The sequence below is a fragment of the Eretmochelys imbricata genome, chromosome 14 (genome assembly GCF_965152235.1).
Source record: "Eretmochelys imbricata isolate rEreImb1 chromosome 14, rEreImb1.hap1, whole genome shotgun sequence".
Lineage (NCBI taxonomy): Eukaryota > Metazoa > Chordata > Testudines > Cheloniidae > Eretmochelys > Eretmochelys imbricata.
The window spans coordinates 8,875,981-8,889,583 of NC_135585.1; the positions used below are offsets into that span (position 1 = coordinate 8,875,981).

General features: G+C 38.9%; 1 protein-coding gene across 3 annotated transcripts in view; it reads left to right on the forward strand.

Moving 5' to 3' along the window:
- TEX2 (testis expressed 2) overlaps positions 1-13,603 on the forward strand; it is a 117,016-nt gene that overhangs the window by 45,873 nt on the left and 57,540 nt on the right. For all 3 annotated transcript variants that reach the window (XM_077833100.1, XM_077833099.1, XM_077833101.1), the window contains exon 2: positions 3,637-5,288. In XM_077833100.1, the coding sequence (XP_077689226.1) occupies positions 3,663-5,288 (1,626 nt within the window). In that variant the 5' untranslated portion in view covers positions 3,637-3,662. The remainder of the gene's footprint in view (positions 1-3,636; positions 5,289-13,603) is intronic.

Genomic DNA, 13,603 nt, shown 5'->3' on the forward strand with positions numbered 1-13,603 from the left:
CCAACTCCACCCCTTCCCTGCCCCCATTCCAACCCGTTCCCCCTCCTCCCTCCCAGCCGTGCAAAACAGCTGTTTCGCGGCGCAAGTGCTGGGAGCTAGGGGGAAAAAGCGGGCACTCTCTCGAGTGATCAACATTCACTTTCTTTCTCGGATGATCAACTCTTCTTCGGGGAAAAATAATAATGGCAAAATCCCGGACTTTTTTAGATATTTAAAAATTCCTCCTGGACAGTGATTTAAGAACCAAAAAGCTGGACATGTCCAGGAAAATACGGATGTATGGTAACCCTAGGAGTGCTGAAGGTCAGGATTGATGTGCATTGGCAGAAGTAAAGTGAGGGACCTGGGACTGTTACAGTGGGGGAGTGTGTGTGGGAAGGAAAGTGGGGAGAGTTGCAGAGAACTGGAATAGTAGGGATGCTATAGGTTATGACTGAAATGCATTGACAGAGATGTGGGGGTGTTGTAGGTCAGGATTGCAGTGTGATGGTGGAGCTAGGTAAGAAAACCTGCCCTAGTTCTTACCTGCACTAAGCTTGGCTCAAGTAAAGTGAAAGATTAACAGCACTAACTTCACTGTTAGGATAGAAAGCAGAGCAAACTAAAGATTGGTTAATCAATTTCACATTGTTTGGGTTTCTTGTATGAATCGTCTCAAAAACAGTATATCTGTACTTGAGAGTTTGACAGTTGTGCCTTGAAGTATTGATTTCTCCAGCCCCTTTAGAGCCTTTCATTCCTTAGTAACAATCAAATTATGAGCAGGTTTGCAAGCTGTGGTAGATGTCTCTGTATTTTAATTGCAAATACAATGAAACCAAGACCTGTGTTTATTGTTCGCCGATTAATCACTGTGAGGTGTTTGACAGTGTGAACTAATTCTATTTTTCAAACTGAAATATTGTAAGGTTCTTTACACATAAGTAAAAATATGCAAGTTAGGCAATATATACCAGTAACTACTAAGGACACTGGAAAAGTTGTTATTCCAGTGAAGTTGATTTGGATTTTTTGTAAGAACAAAACATTTGCCAGGGTCTTGAATATTCCACACACACACCTACCATTGGTTTTTTTTAAAGACTTCTTGTGCATATATCCAGGAGATAAGTACGCTGTGGTCAAGAATGATGACCACCTCCTGATGAGGTTAAAATGGACTTAATTCCATCCTGAGTTCTTCTGGATGGAGGAGCAGCAGTGATAATAGTGTGATTTCTAAAAGCCTTGGTTCAGAACAGACCAGCAAAATAAGACACTTGGGAAAATGTTCAACAATAAACCTTCTCTAGCTTCAGTGAAGAAGTAGGCTATTGGCTGGGGAAAACAAGTTTTCTGTCCCTCGGCCCGCGCCGCTTCCTGCAGCTCCCATTGGCTGAGAATGGCGAACTGCGGCCAGTGGGAACTGCGATCGGCCGAACCTGCGGACGTGGCAGGTAAACAAACCGGCCCGGCCCTCCAGGGGCTTTCCCTGTACAAGCGGTGCCCCTAGCTTGGGAACCACTGATCTAAACAGTAAAATATGACTTAGTAATACATGTTTTATTACAAGAGTACATTCTTTGTTAGTGTTCTAACAATGGGCATGAAGTCAAAATCCTCTTTGACTCTGGTCTTGCATTCTGAAAACAATACACAGAGTTTCTCAGAAAAGAACTGTTAACTTAGCTGTGTAACAAAGCAAAAAAAAAAAAAAAAAAAAGTGGGAGGTAAATCATGGGACACAAGGAATGGATTTGATCAGTTTTGGTGAAGAACAGAAAAAATTCCCAAAATACTGGGAATAGCACTCCACACCCACTTCTCTCCTAACCTGCATTCTTCTGTTTCTGGGGTGGGAGGAACCTTAGTATTAATAATTTTCTTGCTATACCAGTTTGCATAATTATCAGTAAAATGCTATTCTGTTACGAAAAGTGAATCTGTAAAACAGACAATATAGGGTTTCACGTTTGTATCTGAGGCCTTGTCTGCACTGCCACTATACAGCACTGAAACTTTCTTGCTCAGGGCTGTGAAAAAACACTTCCCCTTAGCAATGCAAGTTTCAGGGCTGTAAAGTGGCAGTGCAGACAGTGCACCAACACTGGGAGCCGTGCTCCCAGCACTGGTAGCTACTCCCTTTGTGCGGGTGGGTTTTTTACAGTGCTGGGAGAGCGAGCTCTCCCAGCACTGGTGCTGCGACTACACAGCCATGTTAAAGTGCTGCTGCGGCAGTGCTGTAACATTGGTAGCGAAGACATGCCTTTAATTTCCAGAGCAAATTGCTCATGTTACAAGTGAAATAAATAGATAAATAATACAACACATTTTTATATCTTTTTTCCCCCTCCCAACTGCAAATTCACCCTGGTATCTAAAACCTCAGCTGGGTTTTCCATTCTTTTACATTATCACCTGTAATTGCTTCTTCAGACCAAATTTAGCTCCTTATCGGCAGTAGGATTGCACTGCTGTAGCTGCATGGCAAAACTTGGCCCTGCATTTGGAACTTGGTTAACAGTTCTGTGGATGATGTGTAAACCAGAACAGAATCCACCTCCCTCTCCCATAGCCTTTCTGAGTATAACAGCACTTTAAATATCAGCAAAGACTTCTGATTGATTCCACTTGTCAGTTTGATTACAGCATGTTCACAGTGCCTGAAAATAGCTTAGTTACTAAAGTGACAAACATATTGTCTTGACAATGAAAATAAAGTACTGCCTCATGGGAAATTGCAGAGGTAATATTTTGCCTGACCATTTTGGATGGTGGTCACCAGTGCCTTGGATTCATTTCTTTTTAAAAGTGTGTGTGTTCTAGTTCCCTTTTTTTGCCGTTCTTTTTTTGGTCGGAAAGATGCCTGAATTATCATATGCATGTCATTAGTGGATGTGGTGTGATTAATATACAAAGTGGTGTTGCTAGCAAGTTTGGCTCAGTGGGACTTTATTTTTTAAGTGACCTTGGTGCATAGAACTAGATGTGGAGATCAGTATCTTTGAAACAGATTTGTGATCATTTCTCTCTGAGCTAGTAGAAGTATGTCATAGTGGTGACACATTTAGGCTTCAGAGAATGGAGTCGGTCTGCCTATACTGCAGCACCATCTTCGTTGTATAAGCTAAGGGCTGCTTCTTGTTGAGAGATGTGGAAAGGAGAATTTGTTAGCTCCTAGCATGCAGTGGGGATGGAACTTAAGAAGATTTTTTTTTTTTTTTTTAAACCTCTCCATTCCCCTGTTTCTCCTGCACACCCTCCTTTGCCTTCATTCTCCTCCACCTGCTTTGCTCCCTGTCATTTTCTCTGTGACTGAGTCCCCCTTTTAATCTTTGCATCTGATATGAAAAGCATTGTTATGTGCACTTGGAGAAACTACTTTTTCCTCAAGTTTGTACGTATTTTATGTAAAACATATGTGTGACTTTTTTGAAAATAAATTCTTAGTTACTGTAGAATTTGTTTATTTGTTTCACTTGATAAAGTGCAATTAAATCCAGGGGAATGAAAAGTGCCAGTATGGATATCTGCTGCTCTTAAGTTGCAGACATGCCATATGTAAATAGTTTTTTCTGTGTTTCTCTTAATAGTTGGAAATAAGAGTGGGGTTTGAGGAGAAATCGCCTTTAATTTAGTTCAATATTCTCTCCACAGACCCTGACACATCTCTGGGACCTGCAATGACAAGTCTGAACAGTAGCCATGCAGAGAAAACTGATGAAATGTCTTCAAAGCAGTCTGCCCCAAAAGTGCAGGTTCAGCGATCTGTTTCCCGAGATGTCATCACCATTCACTTCTCGGCATTTGGGAAGGAGGAAGAGGAGGAGGAAGAGGAGTTTAAGGAGTCTCCCAGTGATGAACTGGAAGACCAAAGCATTGTAACAGCACTTGAAGCCAAGGAAGACCTCTGCTTTGAACATGGTGGCCATGATTTTTGTGGTCCAGCTACCTCACATAGCATGGTTGACTCTGCATCCCTCCTACCTTCGTCACCTGTGATTTTGCCAACCGTAAACACTGTAAAGCCATTAGATTCTTCTTCAGCATCGCAGGTATTCGGTGCAGTGCCATTAGTTCCATCGCCCTCATCTGATTCGTATCATGTAGCTAGCTCATCAGGTGTGTTGTCTCCTTTGGAACAGAAAGCCAGCTCGTCATCCTCCCCATTGTCCTCTCCATCCAAGCCAACTGTCTTGTGTAGTGCTTCATCCACTGTTTCTAGTTCAAAGCCTTTTATGAGTTTAGTTAAGTCCCTTTCAACAGATGTAGAACCAAAAGAGCCCACCCCGCCCACAAGACATAGACACTTAATGAAAACTTTAGTGAAGTCTCTGTCCACAGACACATCTAAACAAGAATCTGAAGCTGTATCCTACAAACCTGACTCTAAACTGAACTTACACCTGTTCAAACAATTCACTCAGCCTCGAGTTACAGGTGGCGATTCCAAAACTGCTCCCTCCTCCCCATTAACGTCTCCTTCAGATACTCGTTCTTTTTTTAAAGTACCTGAAATGGAGGCTAAAATTGAAGACACTAAAAGACGCCTTTCAGAAGTCATCTATGAGCCTTTTCAACTCCTCAGCAAAATAATGGGCGACGAAAGTAGTAGCCACAGGCCCAAAGCCTTATCTTCAAGTGCTTCAGAACTCTCAAATCTTTCCAATTTAAATGGCCATTTGGAAACCAATAACAACTATAGCATTAAGGAAGAAGAATGTGATTCTGAAGGGGACTACTACGGAAGCGATTCTACTCTAAATAAAAGTAACCAGTACAAAACTGCTGAGGAACATGTGAAAGACACTGAGACTAATAACTCTCAGTCTGTAAGCACAAAGGACCTAAATTTGAAGACTTCGCTGGTACTGGAAAAATGTTCTTTGTCTGCACTGGCAAGCAAAGAGGATGAAGAGTTTTGTGAACTGTATTCTGAAGACTTTTTTTTAATAGAGGATGAAAGCAAAGTGGAAAAACCCACAGAACCTTTGCTCCAGGCAGAAATAACTGAGGAATATGGTATCGCACTCAGTAGCGAAGATGAAGTTGATTTATGTGTGCAGCAGCCTAAAATACCCGTTAAGACTTTGTACTTCTTTACAATGTTAGTCTATGCTTATCTTATACTCCCTCTCCCTAGCTACTTCTGTGGACTCTTCCTGGGAGTTGCCCTTGGATTTATGATTGCTATCTGTGTGATTTGGCTTCTTACACCAAGTGCTTGTGAATATCACAAACTACATAAAAATCTTAGCAAGCAGTGGAATACAGCATCTCTGGACATCAAGGAACCGGAAATATTGAAGGTGAGGTTTCTTACTGGACATACCTTACTCTGGCTAGAAAAACTAACTTAGTTAGCTCATTTGTACCTTAGAATCATATCTATCAGTGAGTGCAACTGAAGTACCCCTTTGGGAGCATGTGGTTTTGGCAATATTAGAAATGATTTAGTAGGCAAGAGTATTCTACTTCAGCTGCCTTAGTGAATTACTTATGCAAGACGAGAGAGCTAACGTTGCATTCAGCTACAGAGAGAAATAGAATAATCACCTCAAAAGGAAAAGGGCAGATATGTTTTGAACTTGTCTTTCAGAATTGCTGAATGGACTTAGTGGCAAAGATTTCTTTTTTAAACATGTTGTGTGTGAAATCCAGTGTGTCTCAGACAGTGTGCTTTGTTTCTTGCGGAATTTGCTGTCCACATTGCAATTCATCTCATGTAGTCAGTCCAGAAAGTTCCAAGAGCACTGTTTTTTTGTTTGCTTGTTTTTTAGTGAAGCTTCCACATTTCCAACATAGAAATAGAGAGAAAACAAACTTACCTCAAATGTCAGATAATTAGGGTGGGAGGAGGAAATGGTAAGTGGAAAATGTCAAGGGGGACAATTTTGGTTGGGGTATGTGTCTCTATTTGAATACTGTGTAAATATCTTGTAATTTATGTATTTTAGTTTGATAATTGCAACCCATCAAATGAGCTAAGACCTGGATTTAAAAAGTTCTAGCACTGCGGCTTTTCTCCTTGTTCAGAGCCCATGTACTCTCTTGCCTTGTTTAATTTACAACTGTACTTTGTCCAGCTGTGACCCTTCTGATCACTCTTTCTATTACTTTGATGTTTTCACTTGGAGTCACAGAATCATCTTTTTACATTGGTGGCCACAATAAAAATAAAAATTGAAAAAGAATAGGCAATTGGCTAATTGGATAGTTTTAGATAAGAAATTATGTCTGGAATAGAACATAACCTCAAACTTCTCAGTGACAATGAATTTCGCTTGATATCATTTTAACTGATTAAAATCTCAGTATACTGTGAGTCTTTATTTTTAAAGTGACATGTTTCAGAGTAGCAGCCATGTTAGTCTGTAACTGCAAAAAGAAAAGGAATACTTGTGGCACCTTAGACTAACAAATGTATTTGAGTGGAAAATTCCACTGCATGCATCCTATGAAGTGAGCTGTAGCTCACGAAAGCTTATGCTCAAATAAATTTGTTAGTCTCTAAGGTGGCACAAGTACTCCTTTTCTTTTTTAAAAAAATTGTCCATTAACAAGTCAACCCAAAATACTGGTTATAAAAATAATGAATAGGCTGTTGCGAAATGGTGCATATCTCTTGGTGTTCTGAATGGAGTCCATTCCCATCAGAGGACATAAAAATTTTGCTGCAATGTGTCTGGCTGCACTGGAGAATCGGACTTCCTAGACAAGTTGCTTATTTTTTCCTCTAATTGAAGACTATTCTGTTTTTTAGGTGGATGACAGTTAAAACTCTCTCGAAAGAGTCTACTTATAATATATAATTGATTAAACTAAATACTGATTATTAAAGGAATATAAACCTGGTTGGAGCTCTCTTTTAATCTCTGTTTTTAGTTGTCACATTCAGGGACGTAATGTCATGATTTAAAAGCCCTTCAGTCAGAGATTTGGGGAAGGGGGAAACAGATTAAAATAGTGAATATTTTTAATGACAAACAGTCTCTTGAATTTTAACTTCAGAATATTTATTAGAACAAGTAAAAAATGTTTTGCTTTTTGGTATGATCTTTATAAGTTCTCTTAGGACTGTTTAGTATTTATGTAACATTCTTCATTCTGTGCTTTTCTTTAGAAGAATGGCTTGGTTTTTTGTAATGATTGATTTTCTTCTGTGTTTTTTTGTTTTACTACTTTTCTGTTCCAGTATTTTTTTCTCTGAAGCTGAGACCTTCAGCCTACATGCTATCATGTGCATTTGTATATTTTTCTCACTCTAATTTATAGTGTAAGTTCTTTGGGGTGGAGAGTGTCAGCCTTATGCATCCGATGAAGTGAACTGTAGCTCACGAAATCTTATGCTCAAATAAATTTGTTAGTCTCTAAGGTGGCACAAGTACTCCTTTTCTTTTTATCCTTAAGACTGTTCCAGAAACACTTTGTGTTCAATAAGTAATCAGCTCCTTCTTTGCTGTTCTCCGTCTAGTTCTCTTTCTTCTACTTATTGTTTTCTCAGGCTGGGGTCTTCCTCTCAGTCATTCTTGTTCTCTTCAGCACAGGTGTTCATGTCACTAGCTCGTCATCCCAAGATGCACACTGGCTGACAATTACCTCTTCTCCAACAGGTGACCATAAACAGGACTGTCTGCTCCAGCAGCCCTGAAAGGTATATAATCTGAAGTGTTTGTTATTTTTCTCTTTTTGTGTAAAGCTATGGGGGGGAGGAATTTGGACTTTTTTACAAAATTTATAGTAACCAAAAATACTTTTTTTTTTTTTTTTTATGAAAAGCTGGAAATTTCCGAGGAAAGCAGTTCCCCCAAAATTCTTTTTTTTTAAGTAAAAATAAATAAATAAATAAAAATTTTTTTTGAAAGGGAAGGGAGAAGAAGTAATTTCAGTTTTCAACCAGCCCTAGTTCTGGACCCTGAAGTTGAGCAGGCTTGCAGTGCAAACAGATTTGTCGTTGGCCATTGTAGCCAAACAGTCTTTCGTTTTGTTGTCAGTGGGAGGATAGATATAATCTGGACTCTCAAGAAGTCTTGACTTTAATCACTTTAATTTTTCAAAGCTATGAGGAATGTCACAGTGAAAAGCAAATTTTGTCATGGTCTGTGGTTCTGTGTAATCTGTGGATTATGTCTGTTGGATAGATGTACTGAAGAGTATGATTTAAGGAAAACAGACATTCCCACTTTTTACATTTTATACTGACCTCTTTTGTAAAATGGTTTGAGATCTGTTGATGAAAAGTGCTATGTGAGCTAGGTATTACTGTATCCCTCACTTCCATGAAAGGAGGATGCACACATAAAGTATCAAGGAAAAATCTTGATTTTTATTTTTCATAGCATGCTAAATGCCTGTCCAAAAAAATTGGAGGTTTTTCCTCTTCATTCAGTAACCACTTTAAAATTAATATTGATATATAAAGACACTGTACTGCCTTGCTAAAACCAGGGATCTAATTTTAAAAAGAAAAACCAGCTTTTAACCAGCTCTGCTGAAGCAGAGGTAGCAAAATGGAAAAACTACTAGCCTAGTCAGAGATGTGGGATGGACGCTTCAGAAAGCTTTTTTTATTCAATTTTCCATGTAAAGTTACATTTTGAAATTCATTAAATCATATGCTATGTGTTTGCATTAGAATGAGCCCAGAAAGATATTTGGAATTTCATGTAAGCTCTTTGAAGAATTTTTATGTATATATTTTGTTTAACTTCCTGGGTTGGTTCCCTGTCTCTGCATGTAATACAGTGTCAGCTTTCACTAGCACACACTGGTAGTCTTTGGCTACTCACTCATTACCTTTTTCTTTTCTTTTTTTAAGCATCTTGGAAGCTTTAGGATTCCCTTTGATCCTGGCTTAGCCTTGGGAAGATTAAACCATTCTAGTCTTGATGGAGCCAGATGGGGGTGTTCCCCAGTTGATAGCTCTCCTGCACCAGTTACTCCAGGAACCTTCTTTGCCATCATTTCATTTCTTGTGGGTTTCATCCTTTGCAGGCTTTTTTATTTAATTCTTGGCATTCAGGCAGATTACCTGAGAGCCATATGATAGTGGTACAAAATATTACACACAACATCTTAATTTTCTATAGTGGTACTTTAGTTTCTAATCAAAGGATAGTGAATATTTTGGATGGCATTGGGTATATATAGTAGGTGTGCCCAGATTTTGCAAAACTGAGAACTTGCTGAGGGTTCGGCAGTAACTAACATGTATAAAATGGTATGTTACTTACCTCAAGAGAGAACATTGCATACTGGGACCTGTAGTTTCTAAGAGTTCCTAAGCTGAAGGCTGCTGAAAACCACATTGTAGAATTCTGTGGCCTACATTTTTGATCTCTCCAGATTAAATGCATCAAATAATGGGGGAAGTGACTAGCATGGTTGTAGCACTTCTGATTTGCTGCCATTGGATTGTAAATGGATGCTAATTTTAGCAAGCTAACATGGAAGCTCTCGACCTTTCTGGTTAAGTAACTAATAAAACAGCATGACATCCACTTGTGTAGCTGATTATATTTGAATGATTTTAGTTTTGATCAGCTCAAGCAAGAGTCACCCACTGAAAATCCATTAACTGATGAAGCTACTAAACTGTGGTCTTTAAAACAGGTGAGATTAACAGGAATTACCAGTTTTCACTTCAGTCCTAAAAAGAATTCTTACTACCTCTCACAGAAACTCCTCTTTCTAACATTAACCTTCATTCAAAAGCTTCATATGAATAATGGGGAGAGGGTGTTCAGATGCTTGGAAGGCTGTGGGAAGGCTGGATAGCTTCAACCCATGTTTGTTAAACTTTCACAAAGATAGTCTGAGATGCACTGAACCTCTGATTTATAAAAGCATTGCTGGTGTGTTTTTGAGGGTTCATTGATGTCATTTAGCACAGCTGTAGTTCTAAAGGGGATCTGAAGGAGAAGAGAGAAAAGGTACTAGTCAAACTCAAAATGGAAGGCTATTCCAAGAGTAATGATGGACTTGAAAGAAGGTGGGAAGTCAAGTAGAAAAAGAAAATAAGCACAGTAACAGTAGTTGGGAGGAAAAATAAGAAATGAGAGAGGGCAAACATGGGCACGGCTGACGTTTGTGCAGAGCTTGGTGAGAGGCAAGGAGCTTGAATTTGATGTGGTAGAATAGACTAAATAGATACAGTTTATTTTGATGATACACATTTAGTCATGAAATTCTCAAGCATTGAATACATGAGTTTAATCTGTTTTGAAATGGCAGTGTTCTTAGCAGGGCCTGAGTTGGCTTCTGTTAAAATAATTTTCCAGTGCTGCATATGATTTAACTTTAAGAGGGTTCTGTTGGTGCGTAGGGGGCACTTTGCATTAGCTTGTTAGCAGTCATACAATGTGCTGTATTGTTAAGTTTCAATGTGCTTATGTGATAGAGTTTCAGTTTTAGGCTGCTGCTGCTGTTCCTAAGCAGAAAGTTCTGTGTACATATTGTTCAAATACTCTCATATGAAGCAGTGACAGGGAAGAGGGATCAACACTAGAGGTGGATTAAACTGGGTGTACTTTGGTCCTCTCAAATCAAAGGTACATTGTATCTGTGTCCTATTTACCTCTGAGAATAAAGTTCATGGTGCAGATGAGGGCTCAGTCCAATAAGGCATTTTAACTAGCACAGACAATGTATTCTGAGTACGGATTGGGGGGGGAACTGTCCTGAATTTTGAATCATTTTAGAATCTAAAATAATAAAGTCTTTAGCCAAATGTTGTATAACTTGATGGGAGATATTAGGGTTCCCCTTTGTCACATGGGAAAATGTCCTTATACCTTAAATAGTTTACTGCAAATGTGAAATTGGGAAATAGGAATTTGAGGATTTTTCCATATGAGTTTTTCAGGGCTGGATCCATCTTGAATACTTCTGGGCTTTGGTGGGCAGGTACACTACTCTCATTTGATCTGGCTAACTTCCAAAAGATCTCACAAAACTAAGTGATTGGGCAACAAAATGGCAAATGAAATTTAATGTGGATAAATGTAAAGTAATGCACATTGGAAATAATAACCCCAACTATACATACAATATGATGGGGAGGCTAATTTAGCTACAACTAATCAGGAGAAAGATCTTGGAGTCATCGTGGATAGTTCTCTGAAGACATCCACGCAGTGTGCAGCGGCAGTCAAAAAAGCAAACGGGATGTTAGGAATCATTAAAAAAGGGATAGTCTCCATCATATTCTCTATCTTATTGTCTTATATAAATCCATGGTACGCCCACATCTTGAATACTGTGTACAGATGTGGTCCCTTCCTCTCAAAAAAGATATACTGGCATTAGAAAAGGGCAACTAAAATGATTAGCGGTTTGGAATGGGTCCCATATGAGGAGAGATTAAAGAGGCTAGGACTTTTCAGCTTGGAAAGGGGGGATATGATAGAGGTATATAAAATCATGAGTGGTGTGGAGAACATAAATAAGGAAAAGTTATTTACTTGTTCCCATAATATAAGAACTAGGGGCCACCAAATGAAATTAATGGGTAGCAGGTTTAAAACAAATAAAAGGAAGTTCTTAACTCAGCGCACAGTCAACCTGTGGAACTCCTTGCCTGAGGAGGTTGTGAAGGCTATAACAGGGTTTAAAAGAGAACTGGATAAATTCATGGAGGTTAAGTCGATTAATGGCTATTAGCCAGGATGGGTAAGGAATGGTGTCCCTAGCCTCTGTTTGTCATAGGGTGGAGATGGATGGCAGGAGCGAGATCACTAGATCATTACCTGTTAGGTTCACTCCCTCTGGGGCACTTGGCATTGGCCACTGTCGGCAGACAGGATACTGGGCTAGATGGACCTTTCGTCTGACTCAGTATGGTCATTCTTATGTACATTTCTCTCTTTGCTGTTTCTCATTTCTCTCTTTGCTGTTCCCTCTTGCACTAGAAGCCATCCTCCTTGCCACCTTGATGACCTACCATCCTACTAACTCTTTATCTTGTCAGTTACTGCTTTCTGAATGACCACTTCATCTGCAAAGCTGCAAGAGCTAGTGAGTAGAAGGTTGGATTACAGTTGATGCTAAACATCCTGAGGTGCATCTATGCCACCTGTTTCTTATCCTGTATTTTGGATTTAGGTAGTACATTTATATGACACTGGGGATATAGGCAAGAGGCTTACCAGACCCATCCAATTCAGCATGATTCATGTATCGCGTATCTGTGGTGAATATTGCTGAATGCTCAGTCTGTTTCAGTGTATTTGCTCTTGATGTTTAAGTTTTGTGTTAATTTGGAAAAACTGTTCTCAACTTCAAATAAACGTTTGGTTTGGGGTCCATGCCTTGGATTAACATGAGCAAAACTACACTAGGATAGTACTTCAGCTTTATTTATATTATGGTATTAACAAAAGTCTATAATAAGGGTCAGGGACTCAATGTGCTAGGTATTCTACAAATAGAGATAGATGTGGCCTCTGCCCCAAACAGCTTAATTTAAGAGCAGACTAGAGAGGGAAGGGCAAAAAACAGGAGTGAAGTGTGAAGGGAGACACAAAGGTAATATTCAGATCGCATGTTTACATAGGTCAAGAATGAGCACGGCTTGATTGTCATTTGGGAAGAAAAAAAAATCTTCGTGGACTTATAATTTTTTTTCCTTTTTGTTACCTGCCTATTTTATATGGCTTAAAAGAATACTCAACTGATTCTTTTAAACCTCGTATTTCCAGTAAGGTGGGGTATGTTTTTTGTTTGGGAAGGTTCACATCTGTATTCAGAATGTATTGCTTGAGCAATCTTTAGTCAACCTTAAAAATGATAATCACCTTTACCTGTACTCAATGGGCTATGTGTCAGAGACACCATCTGTTATTAAAGATGTCTTAACTTTGCCAGCATGTCTTATTACATCTATCTTAAAATATGCTCCGTATTAATAATCTAGCCAATGAACAGTTCTGACGGCTTTATATTTCAAGCAATGATACAGGCTTTTTTTAGATGCCTAAGTGGAGAAGGCCAGGTTGGTTAGACCCAGCATTTGACCTGCCTTACTATCTCCTTTTAAAAAAAAAACCAACAACCCAACAACCCCAAAACTATTCTTCTGTCAATAAAATAATCAACAAAATGTAGTTGTTTATGTTGGACTTGCAAAGTGATTTTCCAGGAATGTTTGATGCTCTAGAGCCAACCAGGGAGCGCAAGTTTTTTAAAAAAAAAATTGTTTGCAGAGCTGGACTAGCAACATTAATGGTATTGCTGATGATGGTATTGCCCAAGTAAGGTAGCAATGGTTACAAAAGAGTCATATTAAAAACCTAAATGAGGATGGGAATCCATGTTTCCAAATGGAAAAGAAGAGCATTCCCAGGAAAATGACTTTTTTTTTTTCAGCTGTTCCAGTTGGTTTAAAAAAAGTACTTTGTGTATCTATATATACCTGTACACACACTGTTTTAGATTTCCATTGTTTATAAACAGGACTTCTCAAATGTTTCTTTGAGAAAGTACAACTGCTGAGAGGTGGGTGAATACCACACACACATTTTGGCAAATATTCACTTCAGTTTTGAAACATTTGCTTTGGCTCTTCATGCCTCTGTGTTCACATTCACAAATATTCTAGAAAATTTTTTATTTGCATGAATAATTG